General features: G+C 43.6%; 1 protein-coding gene across 3 annotated transcripts in view; it reads right to left on the reverse strand.

Annotated features, from left to right (window-relative positions):
* RBBP6 (RB binding protein 6, ubiquitin ligase) overlaps positions 1-20,289 on the reverse strand; it is a 33,431-nt gene extending 13,142 nt beyond the window's left edge. For 2 of the 3 annotated variants that reach the window (XM_053276017.1, XM_053276015.1), the window contains exons 1-7: positions 20,124-20,289; positions 13,293-13,392; positions 8,856-8,894; positions 8,472-8,508; positions 3,239-3,283; positions 797-885; positions 570-666 (exon numbers count right to left, since the gene is read on the reverse strand). In XM_053276017.1, coding sequence (XP_053131992.1) covers positions 570-666; positions 797-885; positions 3,239-3,283; positions 8,472-8,508; positions 8,856-8,894; positions 13,293-13,392; positions 20,124-20,289 — 573 coding nt within the window. The remainder of the gene's footprint in view (positions 1-569; positions 667-796; positions 886-3,238; positions 3,284-8,471; positions 8,509-8,855; positions 8,895-13,292; positions 13,393-20,123) is intronic. The other variant, XM_053276016.1, reaches the window with a different exon arrangement.
* Positions 20,290-22,526: the final 2,237 nt, after the last annotated feature.

A 22,526-nucleotide genomic window follows, 5' to 3' on the forward strand; every position in this document is an offset into this window, starting at 1 on the left:
AAGCTTTTTTATTCTATGGAATAGTTTGTACTCTGTTTTACACTTGTTACTTTAAATTGTGTACACCACCTAGAGATACACATATCAGGTGGTATATAAATATGATAAATAAATCTTTAAAATGTGGTTTAGAGATCTAAGTTGGAAAGCACTATTTAGATGGTAACTGGAGAGACCAACAGTGAGCCAGCAATTTAAAAACACTTTTCATGGTCAGTAGCGCCCTATATTAAACATACGATATTAAACAAGTAACCCTCCTTCACGCCAACTTTCTTCCCAAGAATAAAAACCAGTGGTAGACAGAAAACAAATGCTGCCAAGTGGCTCCATTTATCTCTGTGCCAAATAAAACCACTTTGACTCAGAAGAGGAGACACCCCAAGTATTTAAGAACTTAACGGAAACCTGGCCAGAAACAATCCAAGGATGACTCCACTTAGCAAGATATCCCCTCTGGCCAACACAATAAGCCAAGGAACAGAATTCCCATTTCCTTGCCATAAGCTAGACACACAAATGGCTTGAACAGAAACAAAACAATGCCACAGTTCCACTGCAGCCCTTACCGCATTGGTTGGACACTGCTTTATATAATGGCCGGGTTTTAGGCAACGAAAGCAAGTATAGGTTGGAGGAGGTGGACCCAAGGGTTTCTTCATGTAACTAGAAAGGTGTAAGAAGAGAAGTGTGTGTGTTTGTAGATGGTTTTAAAGAATATGAAAGTACAGCTGAAAATTGTTCCAAAGTTAGCCATTTTTTGGTTGTTTTGATGGGTGACATGAAGGTGACTTACTTGATTGGATCATACTCGTGGCCAGACTGTGACATCATAGCTTTAATTTTATCTTCTTCGGAAGCATTGGCTTCAGCCAGATTGGCGGTCTGTTCAATAGGCAATCATGTGACACACACATTAGAAACACAGTTAAGTCCATCCAGTCAAAGACAAACACCACTCATCCAATCCTGTAAAGAGCAGCACAAAGCTAACTGAAGTTGCCTCAAAAAACCAGCTCTTTAATATAAGCTTGTCCTGAAGATGTTCCAGGGAGTCCTTATGCCATTACATGATGTTTGTGTGCCTGTCAACCTAAGTTGAAGAGGGGAAAAATAAGCCCTCCTTTCCTGGAGCATTCTAAACCTTAGGCTCTGTTTGTACCTTACATAAAAAGACTTGTGTAACTGCTCCAGTTTCCTGCAATATGTTTAAGTGATTCTGGAGTTAAGTGTTTTAGAAGATGCCCTCGGCAGTACCTTCTGGTTAAAAAGCCACTGAATTTTAAATTCTGTGCAGAAGTTAAGCTGTTCACTATTGTTTCCATTTGCAATATAGTGAGATGTATTATTTATGCTTCAAATATCAAAAGGACAACTGTCATCCTGAAAACTGAAGGTTCAGCAGCTCTGCTAGGTCATATTTTAAAATACCTAGGAAACTAGTTCCCCGGTTCCCTTTCAGGCATCTTTAAAAGGAAAATGCAGGAGGGAAACTGAATGTAACCAGAAACCTGCAACGTGACTCAGAAAAAGGATGGATTTTGCCCAACTGAATTCTGAGGCAGTGCAAAATGTTTTGAACCAGGAACTTTCAAGATGACAGTCCCTTTAAATGCAAGTCATAAGTGTGAACATCCCATGTGGTGCTAGCGATTTCAAAAATTGTTCAATTTTCAAGATGTTGGAGATGTTCAAGATGGCTCATTATACGTGTATGTAGATACAAGCAGGGTCTAAGGGACTGGTTACTAATTACTCAGATGTTCAAGCGCCTGACATTCAGATCAGCCACACATACTTTTTATACATTCATCCACAAAAGCAACCAGCTAGTTTCAACAGTTTATTAAACAGTTGATTAAAATACATAACTTTTCTTAACAATCCAGATTAACAACTATGAAATCTTGCACATTTTACAGAAGGCTATTTTACAAATACTTCGCTAATTTGTTTGAACCCAAACAGTTTTACAGAACACATCCAAGAGCACAAAACATTAGTAGGAATAGACCAAAATTCAAATATGGCATTTAATACACAATAAGAACAGAAAACTGTTAAGCACATTTCCTCCATGCAAAGACAGTCTGCACTGAAGAGGTTAAAGTAAGTAACAGTTTTGAGCTGCTTTATATTATGAAATATTCTGCATTTGCCAGAAATACTTCAGTTCTTCCTGAAACTTAAAAAATGTACATTCCCCCCCCCCCCCCCACATCTCAGAAAAATAAGCTTGACATGAGATTACAAAACCGTGGACAAATTTAAGGACAGCACTAATGGAAACCAAACCTCTATGTATCTTGTTTGACTAACATTTCATATTTGCAAATGGACATCAAATTCCAAACTTGTATGGAGAAACTGGGTTTTTCTTGGGGAATATTTTTACTCCAACCTTTATTTAGAAACACAAATGAAGGATTAAACAATGGTTTCTAATTATTTGAACTGTAAAGTGTAGCTATGTGCTCAGATGCCGAGTGTTATCACTAGTGCTTTCCCAGACCAAGTTACATATTCTTGAGCAGAAAAGGCAAGCAATTTCATAGCAAAACATGGCAGATACAACAGTTTCAGAAGGTCACATTTGCCAATATGCCACACATACACATTGGTATATTCCTATAAACAGTTAGATACATTTACACAGTCTGCGTTCAAACAAATTAGTTGCATACCTCTTGCCCACTACATGTACTACAAGTATACAACTTAGCAAAACTGTTTTAGGCAAATTATTGCTCTATCACTGACTTTGAGTGCAGAATCCAAAAATAATCATGTAAAGCGTCCATGTGATAGGGAAATACTTCTATTTTGGCTGTTGCACATAGAAATTCTAGGAGTCCATAAATAGCCAAAATATTAAAATTCTTCTTTAAAAGTGGGTTATTTTTCCAATGCAAAATTAATGGAACGTATGAAAGAAACGATAAAAGAGCTCCAGTAGTGCTTCTTCGTTGTGTCTTGAAGATGAATAAAACTGCAACATTATGTTGAGGCTGATAAGGTACTCCCCTTCTATCTTCCCATACTGGGAACTACTCTTTACAGGATAGTTAGCAATAAATATACACACATTTCCAATGCTTAGGCTCAGTAATTTTCACTAAAATGTTTTGCACCAACGACAGAAGTTAATCAGATATAGATCACAGCATAAAAACATTTAAAATACCAAGCAAGCAACAATTCATTTGGCTATATTTGGCAAGAATATATGTATATATACCTTTGTAAGCTGGGCCAGAGAAATAGATGCAGAAGAGTCATCAATCTGTTCATAAAAAATTAAACACACATTCAAGTTCCACAATCAAAATGCAGCAAAATATTTAGCCTCTACTGTGGTTTAAGACTCTAGCCTGGACTCGTGCCCCGCAGAGAGGCGCCCTGCAAGAGACAGCAACCTTTGGCCAGAGCGCAGCATTGCTTGTACAGTTTGTGCAGTCAGACAGACATAATACTCAGGCCTATAGGAGGAGATCTCAAGGACCAAATTAACTCAGTGGAATCAACTTTTCAGGACAGATGTCCAGTGGTTAAGCACTACCAAGTCTACATTCCCAACCTGCCCCCATGTTAAAGGAAATAGCTTATTCAAATATCTCCATTCTTTATGTCTAGCGTGCTGCTGTAGAAACAGATTTCACAAAATATTTACACAACACAAAGGAAAACGGCTTTTTCACAGCCAAATATTTTTCTTCAGTTTACAACAGATGTTTTAAAAATTTGGCAGATTCTACGCTTTGGAAAACAGTTAACGCTACACTCAAATGAAAAACCATTAAAGCAATGGGATATTGATTAAACACTGACAGCAAGAACAGAATACTAGAAAAAGTTGATACCAGACTTCAGAGCAGCACTTGGGCATTTTTTCAGATCTGCATTTGTAAAGGGAACCAACCAATGAAATCAAGACACACAGATATTTAAGACTTTTCTCATAGCCACCTAAACTCAAGTCATATCTAAACCAGAACTGAAAAGACACTGTGTCTTGCTAAGGGCCAGCACAATGTGCTTAGGAGCCCAAGGGCCTGGGATATTTTCCAGCCCTGAGCGAGGTAATAACCGATGTCACCGAGTTCAGGAGTGAGGTCCTGTCATGGTAAGACATCAAATTGCATTTCTGTGACAAATCTAGGGTTGCTGATTCGGAGAGGTACAGGACTTTCAGAAAGCTAGACTTCCTAGGATTTCTTTGGGGATGCCAGGAGCATTCATCTATGCAGTCCAGGGTTAATGCTTCTTACGTCCATTGGGACATCTTCTGCCTCCACATCGAGCCTTGCACAGCACAGGCAGACAGACCCTAACCGCAAGGACTACTAGCCCTCCTGGTGACACAGAAGGATAGAACTCCCATCCCTTGGCTCTGAAGCAAACCCACCAATGAAAGAAGGCATGGCTCCTCATAGTCACAGTGTCTGCACTGATGGGGCAAGAAGACTGACACCACGTGAGCCATATGCTGAGATGCTGGTGGCAGGAAGCAACTAGGTTCTTCAGGCCACAAGTATGTGGTGGTGCCTACACAGAATCTCACAATGAGAGCCAACACCACATGAGAAGATGGAAGCACTCTTATGGTTCTTTTGTGACTGCAACAACCTGGCCTCTGAAAGCCCAGGGGTGCTGCAGAGATGAAGGGGCAGGCAGCTTCTTAACAGGGCTATCTTTCCAAAGGAGACTGTAACCCTGCAATGCCAGAGGTTGCTCCTTTTTATGTGGCAAGAGGCAGGAAGGTAAACAGAGGGGGGGGGGGAGGCCTTCACAGCTCCTTTCCCCACTTTCATTTTTAAAAACCTCACTGAACAGAGAGTACAACCAAAGACCTAATTTCCCCCAACAGGATGAGATGGGACATTGTATCCTGCTCACTAGACAACCACACTTGAAGGCTCTGATGGTTCCCTGCCAGCTAATCTCTAGCCTCTGCTTGGCTTTAAGAAGCATCTACTTCCTGCTGAGATTCCTGCTGGACCCCCATCTCAGACTTTCTCATTACAGATGCTAGAATCACCTCTGCCTTTGTAAAGCGACAAGTCACCAATGTGCATGCCACAGCCATATCTGCGCCCTACAGCGAACCTTGGAGCTCCACAAAGTGTGAGAACTATTTTGGTGCCCAAGTCATTTCAGGTACCCAGCCTGTACATGCCCCTAGACACCAGCATTAATTGTGCCTAGAATCTGCTCAAGAGATCTTGATCGTGGGCACAAGCCTTATGTCAAGGATTCAGATTTCCATCGATAAAGCAGAGGGACATGTTCTTGCATCTGCAATAGCACCTGCACAAAAGTAGCATCCAACGCTAAACACACACCGTCCACAGAGACTTCGTAGTGGAAACTAGTTTCTGCTAGCCCAAGAAAGGGGATAGCAGAAAAAGGGAAGGAGTGGCAGGGAAGGAAAGAAAAGATGCAACAGGAATCCAGGATTGGCCAAGGGCACACCTACAACCAAATAATTTAACACCGCAGCACTTGGGAAACCCATTCAGACTCTGTTTCTGTCCCTGAACTATTATCTCTCTTCCATCTCACATCTTGCAACAAGGATCTGTTGAAGTTTAGTAACGTATTCCACACAGAAGACTCTCTGTGTGCTTGAACAAGAGAAGAGGAAAGGACACCAGACTGGGAGTGGGGGCAAGATAAGCCCAGCTCAGGGAGCCACAAAGCTGGGCGTGGCTCAACAGCAGCCACACTTTGCACCCGGCACCAACCTCTCTCCTCCCCTGCCCTAGAGTGCTTGGGTGAGATGAGGAGCAATGGTGTGTATCATGCTGTGCTGGCAGCATGAGTCACCCTTCCCACCTCTCTTTTATACAAGAGAGGAGAGGGGGAAGCTGAGTTCTGGAGCAGAGGGAAGCTGTCATCTGCTCCAAAGTTCAGTGCAATGCAAGAGACTTCCTGTGTTCTTGGTTGCCTGTTTGAGAACAGCCAACTTTCTCAGGTGGCCAGGGACATATGCCCCAACCAGTGGATCTGTGGCAGCCTAGACAAGCCCCACAAATATCTGTATTAGGTCCAGGAGACCCACACCAAAATAAATTGCTTGCTGGACACACAAGACGGAGGTGATGGTATCTCCAATCACAGCAGCACTAATGTCTTTAAACTACAGAAACTTAATTCAGATGCCAAACCCTAACCTCAGGCTTTGGACCTTGAATTACAGATTGCACGAGAGCACTGAAGTCTCTCCTGCTCACCACCAAGGTTCCCTTTAATTTTTTTCCAATCTATGCATGGAATGAGTTTTGTTCTGGGCAGCAGTATCAAGGCCAGGTGTGCACATGTGCATTGAGAATGTGGCATTCCTGATTCAGCCCGAGTAGGATCTAAAACTGAGCAGACACTGAAGAAAAAAAGACCTTGTGTACATGTACACACCTTAGAGGGAACACTACTCACAACCCAGACAAAACTCTCTGTTGCAGTGTGAGGCTTCTACAGAATACAGAGCTGGGAAGACCAAGCTCAGATACAGTTGTTTTCTAGTTCTAACCTGACAACACACTGGGGTGAATTAGCAAAATACAGGGAAGATTTTACTTTGCTCAGTGAACAACTTCTAACAAATTGGCCCATCCTAGCTTTAAAGCAGACTTGAAATAGTCACATCCCAAATGATCTAATATGTGCCTCCAGATGATCAACATGGAAGCTTTACAATAGCCCCCCCACCCCAGAGCACAAATCATTATTTTAGATGTGTGTGGACAAGCAAACCAGTAAATATCTGCAGGCTAGTCCCTTTTGTGGACTCATTTGCAAGCCTGCTTTAATATGTACTTTTAAAAACCAGTTGGTGCATCTACAACAGCGACTCAGATGTATAATAGACATGCCAGGGAACACACAATTCTAAATTAATGTTAAAACTTTATTTATGAACATGTAATCTGTGTTTATATACACAAGCTAGCAAATAAAAAAATAGGAAAATATTCACAAAGAGTAACTACTATGGTTATCGGGTCACTATAAATCAGAGGCAGTTTGGAACATGCATGACTAATGGCCAAATGCAGCCGATGGCCAGATTCAGATGTAACATAAAACCACAGTCTCTGTAGCTAAACTATGGTTAGTCTGGTCAGCTGAACAGTCAAACCAGAATTTGCTTGAGGCTGACAACAGAGTTCCAACATGAGGCTGCTAACCACACTTCACTTTGACTGTTTCTGTTCCATCCGAATCCAGACAGTAGTTTTTTTAAAAGCCATACTGAAAAGTTAACATTTTTACTTATTGATCACAACTTCACTGATAACTTCTCTGGTCACCAAAACATGTTACCCTATGAGACCCCATATTTCCACTCTAGCAAAACATAAACCAACACACTTTAAAAGGAAGCATAAGATGCTAAGTTGTAATACTGGTCACTAATTCAGATTACTTTGCAAAATTCTAAGTTAAATAAAATCATTCTAAGCAGAATATTAAAATATAGAGCAAATGTATTACTGGCTAAAACTGGTGAACTGAAATGGAAGGGAAAAAATGCTGCCCGTGTGACTATACATAAACAGGGAAGTGCATAGACAGGTCCCAACAAAAGAGGCTATCCAGTGGCAAACACAATTAAGAGATTAAGGGGAGAAGGAGAAAAAAAAGGGAGTTATCCTCAACCGGGTTCGTTTCTCAAAAGGCTGGTGCAACAAGCAGCTTGTTTTATCAAAACGTGTGTCATGTAGTTGGACTATATGACTAATTTAAATTTTGTGTTTGCTCGCAGAAAAAAATGGAAGCAAGTGCAAGACTTTTGGATATAGCTGTTCATTCTAGGAGAAGTTTTTCTGCTCATGAAAAGCAGTTTATGATCTAGGAGGTGTTCTGCTCATGGAAACCACGCAAATACATTTACGTATTCCAGTGTACAAGGAGGATTCATTTAGCCCTTAAAGTTTCAATGTGTTAGAAGATTCAAATTTTAATAATGTGGTTTTTGATAATGTTTTAAAAAACCATTAAGTACTAAAGCTAAGTGATACAATGTGATAGTGGCAAAAAAAAGGATACACTCCAAACATTTTTATTTCAACAAAAAGCACACAACAACCTATACAAACATACAGCTACTAACTAGAGACACACAGATGTAGAACAAGGTAATCATGTCTATTAGTGCAAACCTTAACTTACATGATCTGCAAATGATCATACATTATCTGTACAACACCAAGTCATACAGGAAATAATCTAGCATTCAATATGCAATACAGTATGTCACTTGGCACAAGTGTCAATGTTCACATTAAAACAGTCTGCATTGCTCATTTTACTATATGGAATCAGAATACATTGTATTTACAATATAAATGGTTTTCTGTAGGAAATTAATGTAAATTAATATTTAGAAAGATCAGTTATTGAAACATTACTGTTTAATTTTAAAACAGAATGTGTAGAAGAAAAAAGTGTGAGATTGTGTTTTTACATACTGCTTTTGAAGTTCCACTCACTGGATCAGCTCGACTTCTAAAAAGGGAAAACAGAGGTTGTCAGAAAAAACCCCAGCAACTACATATAGCACAATACAGAAAAAGCCACCACCAACAACGCATAAATATAAATATAGTATATGAATTCCCCAGAAATAGTTGCACCTGAAGAACTAAGGGAACCAGGGTGCTCATTCCTGCAGAGGCATCATGTTAAACTTCTGCAACTTGCAGCAATCAGTTTAAGGAGGCTGAACATGCACATGTTTACACACAATGGCCAAATTCCCAACACCGTGAACAAGCTGACCAGCTTAGCCAGGTAAGAATCCTACAGTCTAGGTTACATTGACCGAAAGTGGTGGTAGTAGTTCAAAACATCACCTGAGAGAAGTTTCTATGGTTCTGTATAACTTATGAGTTCTGCGATAAAGAAAAAAGGTCTTATTTACTCATGTTTATTTTAAACAAGTTGTGAACATTTAGAATTTTGTATCCTATATAAAATTGCTGGTCTATTGCACATGGGAGAATCTCATATCTCGGTGCTGAGTATGACAAACTTGCCAATAATGGGGGTGGTGGTAGAGGGCAGCATCTTGCAAAGTGAAAGATCCTGATTGGAGGTCCGGGTTAGGGGTGTACAAGTACTTACAATGCCATCAATCTGAATTCGGAGATCAACTGCAATAGATAAACCAGCCCTGTAAGCCCCAAGAGTCTGCCCCTCTGAAAGAAAAAGTTAACTCGCTTGCTTCAGGATGCTTTCCCTTGTTGGTGGCTTGCCTGGTTTGTCTTTAGAAGCTGCGTTTTCGCAGACAGCATGAGCTTCAATTGCTCCTGAAGCACTAATAATGTTGCCTGCAGCTGGCACCCCCCCCCCCCCCATTATGCTAGGAAGTTATGCTTCAATGAGGCACAGGACTCATTCTGGTGCATTCTAGAGACAGAGAGAAGACATCCAGCTGGAGCTGGCTGCCAACAGGATTATCAGTGCTTCAGGCATGGTGGAAGTCGCCACTACCTGCATAGGCGCAGCAGGAAAAGAAAGAAAGTTAAGGAAACCAGCCCTGCCACCGCTGCTTGCCCTGCCAAATTCTGGGGCATCAATGCCCTCCAGGCAAGAGTGTAAAGACAAGACTGACAAACAGCAGTTTCTTAAAAGCAACTTTAAAATTGCTTTAATTATCCCCAGCACCTGATATGTACACCAAAATAAAGAACTGCAGTTGACCAAGATCTCCTTCACTGAGCATGGAAGTTATTATTTATGGTCTCCAATAAAAGAATGCCCAAGATGATGTACAATCAAAACATGAATGTGAACCCCAGGACAAGTTCAAAACATTTAATTGCACTAGATGCCTTCCATATTTGCATTTTTTAAAATCTTGAATTTTCTGACATTTTATGATAAATCACTTTAGGGGCCGATGCTAAATCATAGTCTCTGCTTATTGCGGGGGAGCCCAACCAGCGGTCCCTCTAACAGGGATTCCCAGATGTTGTTGATTACTACTCCCATAATCCCCAAGCAAATGTCACTGCAGCTGGGGATTCTGGGAGTTGTAGTCAATAACATCTGGGATTCCCTGTTAGAGGGAACACTGAACCCAACAATAGTCTGGGTTCAGCCCTCCTTCAGCTGGACTACAACTCCCATCCAGGCCCAGAGGCCATATGAGAGGATCTATAGTCCAACATTTGCAGGAGGGCCAAAGTGTTGCAGTCCTGATTTATATTAAAATATTAAGCCAATGTTGCCCAACCTTCTTCCATTCTGAAGTGCACTTGCAATAAATTAAAAAAAAGGAGCACACGGCACCAGCACAAAGACTGCTACACAATATTGATCTTTGCTCCCTTCCTCCCCTTCATTCTTATTTTTAGCCATCCCACATGAAACTTGTCCCATAATGCACTGAGAAGGACATGCTCCTTTGAATGCACAAGCAAGCAAGTCAACTCCAAAAGCAAGGAGTTTAAACTCTCCGCTTTAGGACTGAACGCAGAGTAAGCTGGTGAGATGCAATGGCTGGTGTCTTGGGTTGCAACACACCATACAAAGCAAATTCTTGCTCTATTCATTGAATCTCTGCTGTCTGTAGCAGTACAGAAAAGAGGCCACAGGCTCATAAAGGCTGAGCCACAGATGGGGGTGGCACAGCACACACTGGCAAGCAGGTCCACTGTTATGGAAACACACTGATCAGGGAGTTGTGCTCTGGGCCATGTATATGTGTATACACACATGCGCGCATGGACCAGAACACGAACTACAAGAGAAACCCACTCCTTGGGATCTTTGCCAACTAGGATGGAATAATGCTTCTGCAGGGTGGAGTTTGAGGAGACTGTTCAGTCTTATCCCACACGGGTACAATGCCTTCACTGTAAAGATGGCAGAAGTGAATGCAGACCACCTCCACACTCACTTGGCTTTAGAGCAGCAAAGCAATCATTGTACCCAGAGCAAAATCGCCTCTAGTGCTACCATGGCACTTGTGGACAACAACCACTTGCAAGTGTGTGATCTAGTAAGTGACCAAGCACTCAAGACTTAGGGCACTCCCACCCCCAACAAATTACACTACCAGTGCTGGCGGCTGACTTGCTCTGAACTCCCACTGTAACCAATAAGGAAAGGGCCTGGACCAGAGTCCCCCTGGAAGAGGGAAAGAGCTTAAAGAATAACCCTAAGGGGCACAACCCACCAAACTCCTGCCCTGCCCAAGCTCCTCTGCTCTTGACTAATGTCAATGGCTTAATTTCGACAGCCCACCAGGAATCCATCCTATGTTCAACACCCAGTCAAGAGTAGTAACCCAGCCTCATAATTCACAGACAAAACCAGATTTTCATAGTCTATAACCAAGCCCATGAACTTATCTCTCCATCCTATCTCTGCACTTAGTAGAAATTGACTTTCTCCACTTCAGGTCACTGTGGTTAGACAGTTCTGGTTTATGTACATTTCTACATTGCCTAGTTCCAAGAAGGCTAACAGAGGTAAGAATGTATGATTGGGGCATACAAAATATCTATTAGAAGAACAAACAAGTGTGTTAAAAAGCGACCACTTTACAGATTACGCCTGATCTCAAAAAGCCAACTGAAACAGAGAGGAGTTATGATGTTTTCTACATATGTTCAAGGTTGAACCTAGTGATCAGCTGACTTTGGGGATCAGTTCTTACACAGACACACTCCGAATTTTAGTCCAAGTTGGAGCTGCTTGCCAAATTCCAGGATCATAGGAACACAAGTATTATCAAGCCAATGGAGAGGGGGGGAAAGAAAGTGGATTACTTAAAGCAAACCAGCTAGAAAACAGCACATAAATGACAGAAACAGGAAATCTGGATTAATTCTATTATTCATTTGCAAGAGGACTTGAAGGAAGAACCAGGCAGTGTCATCTGCAAGATGCATTCCAGAAACAGAGTAGTCTTCTTGATGCCTGTATTGTCCCAACAGATTTATCCAGATGCACCACACCCACTAGATGCACTAATGGCCAGGACCCGGAGGCTTCTAGTCCATTCCTGCTCGAGTGCAGCTTGATCAGGACTAGGGATGTGCATGAATCGCAATTTGAACAGCGATTCACAGCACAGCCCGGGAACCTTTTTAAAGGGAGGAGAGCAGTTCCAGACCTGCTCCTCTGCCTCTCACTGCAGCTTCCTACCTCAACGGCACACACCCAAGCTACCATCGCGCACCGGTGGTGCTCCCCCACCCCCATGCACAGGCAGCTGGTGTGTGTGTGTGTGTGTGTGCGCGCGCACCACTGAAACAGGAAACTGTGGTGGAGAAGCAGATATGGAACTGCTCTCCTCCTTTTTAAAGGTGCCCCGACTGTGCTGCAAACTGCTGTTCGAATTGCGAGTCGTGCACATCCCTAATCAGGACCAGAATGGAAAGTCTGTAGCTTACATCAGCCACGATCATGATATGGGTAAAAAGGAGTTTACACAATCACATCGTTGCACTATAGTCAGGGCTCAGGAAATCCACTAGTCTACTTGTCCATGACAAGTAGAAAATTATGCCCAATGAGTTTGCCTTTGCTCTTTTTCTTTGAAGGAACACTCTCCTTCAAGTGCTGCATCTTTTTAATCGCCTTCCTAAATGGCTCGGTATTGGCTGCAGGAGTGGCCGTTTCAGCAGGGGAAGCAGGTCCCTCACACTTGGGCAAAAAAGAGCGTGAAACTGTCAAGGGAGCGAAGGGCTTCAGGAGAAGATCCTTGCCCTTAGAGTTGAACGCTGGTCCCTTGGAGAGGGAGCCCACCAGCATAACGCCAACTTGAGACATCTCCATAAGTGGAGCAGCGAGAGATAACAATGAACTCAAAATCCACACACCCCTTTTAAAGGCTCAGCCGACTCCCTTGCCTCCTGGCACACAGAGAAACAAAAAGAAGTAAAAGAAAACCTGCAAGAGGAAGAAAGGAAAAACAAATAGAAGAGAAATTCTTTCCAAGTGCTGCCAGTCTGGAGCAAGACAGGACCAGAACTGGGGCAGGATTGACAGCTCCGTGGTCTACGGGAACCAGCCTGCTCAATTTTGACTGGCCCTGCCTTGGAGCATGCAGTGACTGACAACCCAGTGTTAAGGGGACGGCCTCCCTATATCGAAGAAATATTTCTGTCTAACCGGTGAAGAGAACCAACATTCTTTGACCCCTGACTGGAGTTTAAGTGCCTTGAAAATAAAGCTACTATTTCAGTACACATTCTAATGTTAAAATTACAAGGAGAACTTGTAAAATATATACTTTACTAAGTTAGAGGGAGATAACGGAAAAACGAGACACTTACATGACATAGGTTTTGCTTGTACATTTTACTCCACCAATAGGAATTCTTCGGACAATAACTGAAGAGTTCTTCGGAATCAGGGCATTATCATCTGTGTACTCTGGAGGGGGAGAGAAGAAACCTGGTAAGAATCCACATTAGAAAGGGAGCTGACACCGAATTTTCTTCAATGCTTAATAAAAGCCACTAAATTTTGCATTTTCTTCATTTATACAGCTGTGTGAGGCTGTTTACATACAATTAGGAGGATAAGTCATATCTCAGGCTACTTCCATAATGTTCACACATTTCTATAATATTTGCTAATGAACATCAAAATTACTAACACACCATATTACACATAACCTGCATAAAACATGAAGCACAGAATGAGAGCAGACAATTATTTAACATCTTAGGGATTTGGGAATCAGAAAACTGATCTCCCAAGTAAAGGCCAAATTACACATTACCTTAAGTTCACCGATGGGCTTAAAACATGAAGTGGTCCTTTTAAGCTTCCAAACAGCTCCCTGGGGTGGGGGCTCGATCCAGCCTGATAGTAGCGAACACTTCCCTTCCCCATCATTTTTGTGCAGATCACCACCTACCTGAAGCGGATCCTTGGGGAAAAAGTTGCTTTGGGATGGGGAAGATTTTCAGCATAAAAATGGCAGAGGGGTGTTAAGCCCTCATGCCATGGTCCCAGGCCAAATCACACCCACCACTGTTCCCTCTAAGGCATGCACACACACATTTTTTTGATGTCTGCTCACTTAATTTAATATCCCACTCAGGTTTAATCAGGAGGGTCCCACTATGGATGCATGTGCACAAACACTACCTTAATACTAACCAGAAAAAACTCATTCTGCACACAGATGAAAAAGATTAGAGTCAGTGAACCCTGACACCCACCCCAGTTCTTTGACCACTTCCTGCCATAAGATATTCTGTTGATGTTGGGTTTAAGGCAGTGGCAGGCAACCTGTTGCACTATTACACCCATCATCCCCAACCACCAGGGTAGATTGATTTGAAATCAAGAAAAAAAAATCAATTTAGACCTTTGATTTGAATCAAGCTTACCCACTGATACTTCAGTGGAGAGCTGCTCTTATGGTAGCAAGCATGGACTTGTTCCCTTAGCTAAGCAGGGTCCACCCTGGTTGAATATGAATGGGAGACTAGAATAGCACTGGAAGATATTCCCCTTAGTAGGGGATGGAGGCGCTCTGGGAAGAGAAGGTTCCAGGTTCCCTCCCTGGCAGCATCTCCAGATAGGGCTGAGAGAGACTCCTGCCTGCAACCTTGGAGAAGCCACTGCCAGTCTGTGAAGACAATACGGAACTAGATAGACCAATGGTCTGACTCAGTATATGGCAGCTTCCTATGTTCCTATATATGTTTTAAGCAGTGAAAATCTGATCAATAAAACATATTACTACTCAGAGAACTTACAACGTCTAGGAGGGTAAACCTCACATAATTGTTAAATGTTTTGTTTACTACTAATTTAGGAAAATAGTATAGAAAATTTGGTTTTCAATGCAATGGATAGCTTTACTCATGCCCTGTGCCCAGCATCTCTCTGTTGCACTGCTCACACCTGATACATTTTCCTTCTTACCCAGGGAAGGCATTTCTTCCCAAATCTTCTCAGATAGAGTGTCTTCTATAGGGCAGATTTTATTTGAATCAAATTGATTCAAATCATGATTTAAATGATTTCTCAGGAAGACTCCAGTGATTAAAACGTGATTTAAACCACTGGTCAGGAATATGCTATTTAATCATCATTTTCTAGTAAAATGAATTATTGTGGTCCGATATTATTTTATTATTTATTATTATTTATTCAATTTCTATACCACCCTTCCAAAAATGGCTCAGGGCAGTTTACACAGAGAAATAATAAATAAATAAATAAATAAGATGGATGCCTGTCCCCAAAGGGCTCACAATCTAAAAGAAACATGTAAGATATAAATTTAATACATATTCATCACTACTCAGAGACAAGGGTAGGTTTCATTTTTAGATGGCAGATACATGCTATACATTATAAAGCAATTACTCTGAATTTTTTTCCAGATTAGTTTCAATTTTAAAAATGGCATGATGATTTGGTCATCTTAGTACCAAAGCAGATTTGCCCTTGAATGTTCAAGCATGCTCCCCTTCAATATCTTCCAAGCAGGACACCTCTTGTTATACTGTTCCATTTGAGCAAGCAGGCCTCGCATTTCTTTGTTGCACCGTTGCATGCATGCCTGTTTCCCCACAGGCAGCGTTCCCTCTAACCGGGATTCTCAGGTGTTATTCACTACAACTCCGAGCATCCCCAGCTGCAATGGCCTTTGGCTGGGGATTATGGGAATTGCAGTCAAAATATCTGGGAATCCCTGTTAGAGGGAACACTGCCCACAGGTACAGGGACTTCATTAACATATTCCCCAAAGGAAGGTGGGAGAGACTTATGGCCTGTTGCCATGATAGGTGTTTCCCAATAATAAGTTTCCCCAGGTCTGCGTGAATACTATCTGCTCACTTTTTATCTCATTTTCTATGCTTCTTCCTTGTCCCTTACATTTCTATCCCAACCTCTTCTCCTTGCTCAGATCTACTCCATTCCCCACAAATCCTCAATTCATTGACCTTCTTTGCCTTTGTACTTTTAGAGAAAGGTAGGAGCTTGACTGTGTGTGCACATGCACGGACACCACCTGCTGAATAGGACGGATCAGGTCTGTTCTCTCTCATTTCCATATACTTTTTAACAAGTATGTTCATAAAATATAATCAGAAGTTATGATTATAACTCATGATTAAATATTTAACCTAGGTTAATTTTTAACATTGTTTTAAGAAAATTTTAATATCTGATTTTAAATTTTTAAAAAATCATTTAAAAACAAACAGATTTTTATGTACCCTGTCTCCTATGCCCAGAAGCTATGATGGCAGTTTTTTGGTAGCAAGGTGCAAGGCAATACAGGAAGCTGTGCACTGAATAATACCTTTACAAAATATATACCCCCACACCCCCTGCACTGCTACTCTATTTCTCTTTTCCTAAATTGTGTTTCTGCCTGAACTCCTAGGCCTTGGCCCAGCCACAGCACAACACTGCCCACTCCCAATCTTCATAAGAGCATAACAGCAGCCCTCCTGGATCAGGCCCAAGGCCCATCTAGTCCAGTATCGTGTTTCGCACAGTGGCCCACCAGATGCCGCTGGAAGCCACAGGCAGGAGTTGAGGGCATGCATTCATCCTGTCTTTGCTCATGAAAAACAGCTGTAGACACAGAAACTGAAAGCCCAGGCACTTCCAAAAGCAAGAGATGATGTGGTGGGTAACTCAGAGTGAGTGAGTGAGACAGAGAGAATCAGCAATCCATTTCTAGGAAACTGTAAGAGGAGGTGTAGCATTTTGTGATGAGATTTAATTTTAACCTTTATTGTTTACCTGAGAACTGGGAACTTGGTATTTTATTTACTTGGCTGGGGACAGTGTTCCCTCTAATAGGGACTCCCAGATTTTGTTGACTACAACTCCCAGAATCCCCAGTGAAAGGCCACTGCAGGTGTGGATGCTGGCAGTTGTAGTAAACATCTGGGAATCCCTGTTAGAGGGAACAGTGGCTGGGGATTATGGAGGCTGTAGTGCCCGATGTCGGCTAGTCCTAACAGTGCATAACATTCATTGCAGAACACGGTTTTCAGCACACAGTGACAGGAGCAAAGTTATTAGAATGGAAAATGTTCTACAAGTCATATTTAGAGCAAAGATATTTTATGGACAGAGCAGTCCCACATTTTGCACTTCATATGCATGAAGGTTATGCATATTCTGACGAACTCTGGTTTTGTAGCCAGAAATGGACCAAACTTTGGTCCATAAAGAGTGTCAAGGAAAGCAGATAGGGCAGAAAGGGAGTCAAGATTATTTTTGATTGCAATTTCACCAGTTCCCAATGTGCCATCTACAACTTTCACCTCCATTAGCCATAACCACACAACAAAAAGGTTTTTTCTCATGTGCGGTTTTGAAGAATGCATTGGGTGCATTTGCATATAGACAAGTTTGAGCTTTAAACACATGGAAGCTGAACAGTAAACAGCCAATGTAAGAGTTTAACGTTTTAATTTGTGTTTTATTGCAAACTGCGCAGAGACATGAGTCTGGGGCGGTATGTAAATATGCTAAATAAATAATAAATCAAACCCCGCCCCCTGTAATACTTGATCTTTCCTAAGTGGGCGCTTCAAAAAGCAGGCAACCCATAGTTGGAAAGTTGAAATCCAAGATACACCTTGCTGCGCTTCTTGTCGCACAATGTAATCACTTGTCCCAATTCCTGGAGAGCTTATAAATGTCAACTCCAAATAGCTGCCTGAATGGCTGAACTACAGAACTTTTAAATGCATTACAGAAAAATAATTATAGCCCAGCATGCAATCCTGTCAAGAAAATGCTTGGGTGGGGGTCCAAATTAACACATCACACCATTTCCATCATGCTATCCCAAATTGCATTTGTTCATTTTCTGTCCTCCTAGAACTGTTTATTCACTTCTCAAAAATTAATGGCAAATTTGCATAGCTGTACCCATACAAGAAGCTGAGGATGGGGACCTTGAAAGGGACTGAAAAATATCAAGTTCTCCCAGGAACATGGGAATGCTCTAGGATGCCTCAGCAGACAAAGTAATGCAACTCCACTGCCTAATAATCATTAATCCAATTGTCTAATCTCAGAGCTGAGCAAATCTAACCTACATTTAAGCTGCATTCTCTAGGTTGAGAGCCTGCCATTTTAAGTGCGTATTTACCTTAAGATTGAACCATCTGCCAGTAGTATGGTTTGGCATTTTTGAAACCCATTACCCTTCTAATGCCATTTTAACATCTTCCACCAGGTTTTTTCCTACAAGGCAAGGACTGTGAAATCAAGACCCACACATAGAATAATCTCAAGGGACATGCCTTAGTCACACAAGTCAAGTGGTTTCCTCTATACACAAGTCTGTTGTGTTTATGAGGCTTCTGGAGCAGTTTGCTTGCTCAGATTTCTGGTAGTGAACACCAAGATTTTTAAAATGCACCTATCCTCAGCAGCACCAAACTGCCTACAAAGCATTTCTATCGTGGAGTCATATCCAGAGCAGCAAAATCAGAATTAAATAGTAATCTACCCAAGAAAGTTCTACTCATGCAGAAATTCAGTAAGACAAACAGACATTAGCCATGACATTTTTAACTAGTTCCCATTTATATCTAGTTTCCACAAAAATTTTTGTCTACTCTAGATACAGACAGGTATGTTATGAGAGGTAAATCTGAGTGTAGAAGCAGAGACTGATTTTTATATTACTGGATTTATTTGATTAATCTGAAAGTGAGTTTTTCCTCATTTTCCTTCCCGTGAGTTACTGAGATTTAAGTTTTTAATGTAAATTTTGTAGAATTTACATTCATGGCTCTTTATGTGAATACATGTTTAACGTTGTCTTTTAAATGTATATGACATTAATAGTAATAATCATAAATTTGGCATGCATGATGTGACATCACTCCATGTGCCATGTCATCAGGCAATGAGGTTCTACACACAGTGAGAGAGAAACAGGGCTACCAACACCTAGTAGCCATTACATAATTGCTCCAGCAGTATATAAAAGCTTTGAAGGGCCAGGCATTGGGAGTGAACAGCTTGGGATGGCTCATGCTATAACTACTCTGTTTCCTGTGCACATCCTCCAACACATCTGTTATGGAGTATTGCTACACCAAAGAATGCAGGGCTAACCATTGAGCTGAGCCTGTTGAGCAAATCTTACTTTAGAGCCAGAATGCTGTGAAGGTCCCTGCTGATGGATTGAGCCACCTTATGCAACTATCCTCAGCCACACGACCCTTCTCCCCAACAAGAATTTTGTGTGTGTTCCAATTCACTCACTATGTTTTTCTCACACCAGGCCTAAAAGATATATTTTTTCTAAACACCAACCACATTCTCAGAGATGCAGAATGAGACCTTTTTTAGGTGGCAACCCAGAACGGTGATGAGAAAGGATTGAGTGCATTGATGACAGCAGCATTAGTTTTAATTTTGCCACTGCAAAGATCTGTAACGTGTATGGGTCCTGTCTTGTCTTAACCACTGTTTCCCTATTATCTGCCAAGCCCCTCTCTCTACCTCGGACTTTCCCACCAAGGAAATACTATTTTCCACTGTTCCCTCTCACAGGGATTCCCAGATGTTGTTGACTACAACTCCCAGCATCCCCAGCTGCAAGGGCCTTTGGCTGGGGATTCTGGGAGTTGTAGTCAACAACATCTGGGAATCCCTGTGAGAGGGAACTCTGCTATGGGCCTGCTTTGCACGGCTGTGGTAAAACCGACGGAAACAGGGAAGTGCTTTGAGCGAACCGGTGGCTCCTCCCGGCCACCGCCATCCGCGGGCCCTCTCTTCCGCCGACAGGGCTCTGGCATGCACCAGGGCCGGCGTGGCCAGGCGGAGGCAGCTCTCAGCTGTGGCTGGCCGGCCACTCTGCCCCTGAGCTAGGCGGGCTCCAGCTCTGACCTGGGAGGAGGCCTCGGCCCGCGTCAGAGCCGCCGCGCATCGGCCCGGGAAAGACGCTCCCCGGCCTGCTTCCCGTCAGGGCGGGCAATGCTGAGCCAGGGGGCGCAGCTCCCCCCACATCCCCGAGCGGGGCCCCGGACGCGGCTGGCTCCGACTCCCGCCATGCCCCGCGGCGAGGGCCTCCGGCGGCCCCGGGGATGCGCGGGGAGCGGGAGTGGCGGCTCCGGCCCTGCGGCGGCCCCCCCGCCCCGGGCGCCACTTGCCTTCCTTGGTCTGGGCGTTGGTGATCTGGAGGTCGCAGTCGGCGGCCTTGAGCTTCTCGCGGCCCATGATCTGGCGCTTGAGGTCGCAGAGCGAGATGTGGAGCCCGTCGAAGGTGACCGTGTCATAGTTGAGCTTGGAGGAGAACTTGTAGTGCACGCAGGACATGGCGGGCGGGCCCGGCGGGCAGCAGCAGCAGCAGCCGGCAGGGGGGGCGCCGCAGAGGCGGCGGGAGGGGCCCGGGGGGGGAGGGAGGGGCGGCGGCGGCTCCGGCTCCTCCTCCTCAGAGGAAGAAGGCCGAGGAGGAAGGCCCTCCGCGACCCGCCATGGCCCGCCGGCAGCGACAACGGCACAACAGAGGCGGCGGCGGCGGCGGCTCCTCTTCCCGTCAGGCCTCGCGCCCGGCCTCCGACATGATGGCGGCGGCGGCTCCTCTTCCGGCTCCCCTCAGGCCCGGCTCTGGCCTGCTCTTCCTCCTCTGGATGGCGGCGCGGCTCCGGCTCGCTCTCTCCCCTCCTTCGGCCCTGCCTGCCTGCCTGCCTGCCTGCCTGCCTGCCTGCGCTCCCGGGCGGCGTCGAGGCGGAGCGCGGCGGCTTCGCCTCAGCCCCCCACACGAAGACAGCGAGGCTGCGCGACACAGCCAGCCAGCCGCACTGCGCATGCGTCACAGTGCGCCGCCTTCGGCCTCACGTGACCCAGCGCATTATGACAAAGGGGAGGGGGCGGGGCCAGCGCTCGCGGCGGGGGGGGGCGGAGGCCCACGTGACCTGGCAGTCTGGCATGGCGCCCCTCCCCCCGTCCCCGCTGGAGGGAGGAGCCGCGGGGCGGGGCCAGAAGTCGCAGAAGCGGCCTTGGCCGTCCTGGAGGCGCGTTCCCGTCGCCTGGGCAGCCCTTCATCAGCACAGAGGCTCCTGGCCGCAGTACTCCTAGATGGGGGCGGGGGGGGGGCAGCTCTGTGCGTCTAGTAAGTATACAAGGTTTACTCACATTTAACAAGAAAAGCTCAGGTGAGTCAGGAAAGTTTGCATTTAAAGTTTGTTGCATCTTAGAGTGATCCCCCCCCCGAATTGTTGTGCTTTGCCACAAGTCCACCTCTCCTGATGACAGAACGTGCCCGCATGATGCTTACATTCCCAGCAATCTCGCGGGTAATTACTGTCCATCTTTCTAATGGTCGTGGGAGTAATGTGCCAGTGAAATACATTTTGTACCAGTTTTCTCTTAAAGTTCTATTTGCTGTAAATTTAATATTCACTTTCCATTGATGTTCCCATTGTTGAATATCGATTGTCCTGTTTAAATTTTGTATCCGTTTAATCATGCAGTCTGTTTCCGAATCATATTTCAACAGCAACTTGTATATCAGTCCCAATAAATGATCAGCATTTTTGGTTATTAATACTTCCAATTCCGTTAAATCTCTGCGCTTACCATCTTGTCTTTGTATTTCTTTCTGCAGTATAGAACTAATTTGTAAATACTGAAACCATAAAGGTTCCTTGGACGATTCTAAAGTAAAAGTTTGAATAGATTTAAGTTTTGCTTTCCCAGTAATTAAATTTTGCATACTATATGCCTTCTCTCTCCAAGGATCAAACTTATTGGATTTTTCTTCTTTATGGAAAAAAATATTTAAAATAGATGTCAAAGGTGATAGATCCAGACTGATCCTTTTCTTATACTTATCCCAGACACTTAACAGACTGTTTCTAATTGTGTGGGATTTTATGTCCTGATTGTTTCTTTTTATGTTAGTCCATAAAAACTTATGTAGCCCCTCCAAAAGTACTGGAACATAGGAACATAGGAAGCTGCCATATACTGAGTCAGACCATTGGTCTATCTAGCTCAGTATTGTCTTCACAGACTGGCAGCGGCTTCTCCAAGGTTGCAAGCAGGAATCTCTCTCAGCCCTATCTAAGCTAGGGAGGAAACTTGAAATCTTCCCAGAGCAGCTTCACCCCCTGAGGGGAATATCTTGCAGTGCTCACACATCAAGTCTCCCATTCATATGCAACCAGGGCAGACCCTGCTTAGCTATGGGGACAAGTCATGCTTGCTACCACAAGACCAGCTCTCCTCCCTCCATCTCCATAATCGGACCGTATGGTTCTCCTATCCAATTTGAGATCCCTGTCAAACAGCTGGCATGGTAGTATAGTTTCAAGTTAGAGACAGCCAATCCTCCCCGTTCTTTTGTATCTTGCATAATCCTAAACTTGATTCTTGGCTTCTTGTAAACCGAAATAAAGGAATTTATATGCCTGTGCCACGTATTCAGCGTCTTATCTTCAATCTTAACCGGAATAATTTGAAATTAAAAATTCATTCTTGGTAAGGTATTCATTTTGACTGATGCTATCGTTCCCAGCCAAGAAAGATTTCATTTTTTTCCAGCTATTTAA

This window comes from Hemicordylus capensis, chromosome 13, assembly GCF_027244095.1.
Source record: "Hemicordylus capensis ecotype Gifberg chromosome 13, rHemCap1.1.pri, whole genome shotgun sequence".
Taxonomy (NCBI): domain Eukaryota; kingdom Metazoa; phylum Chordata; class Lepidosauria; order Squamata; family Cordylidae; genus Hemicordylus; species Hemicordylus capensis.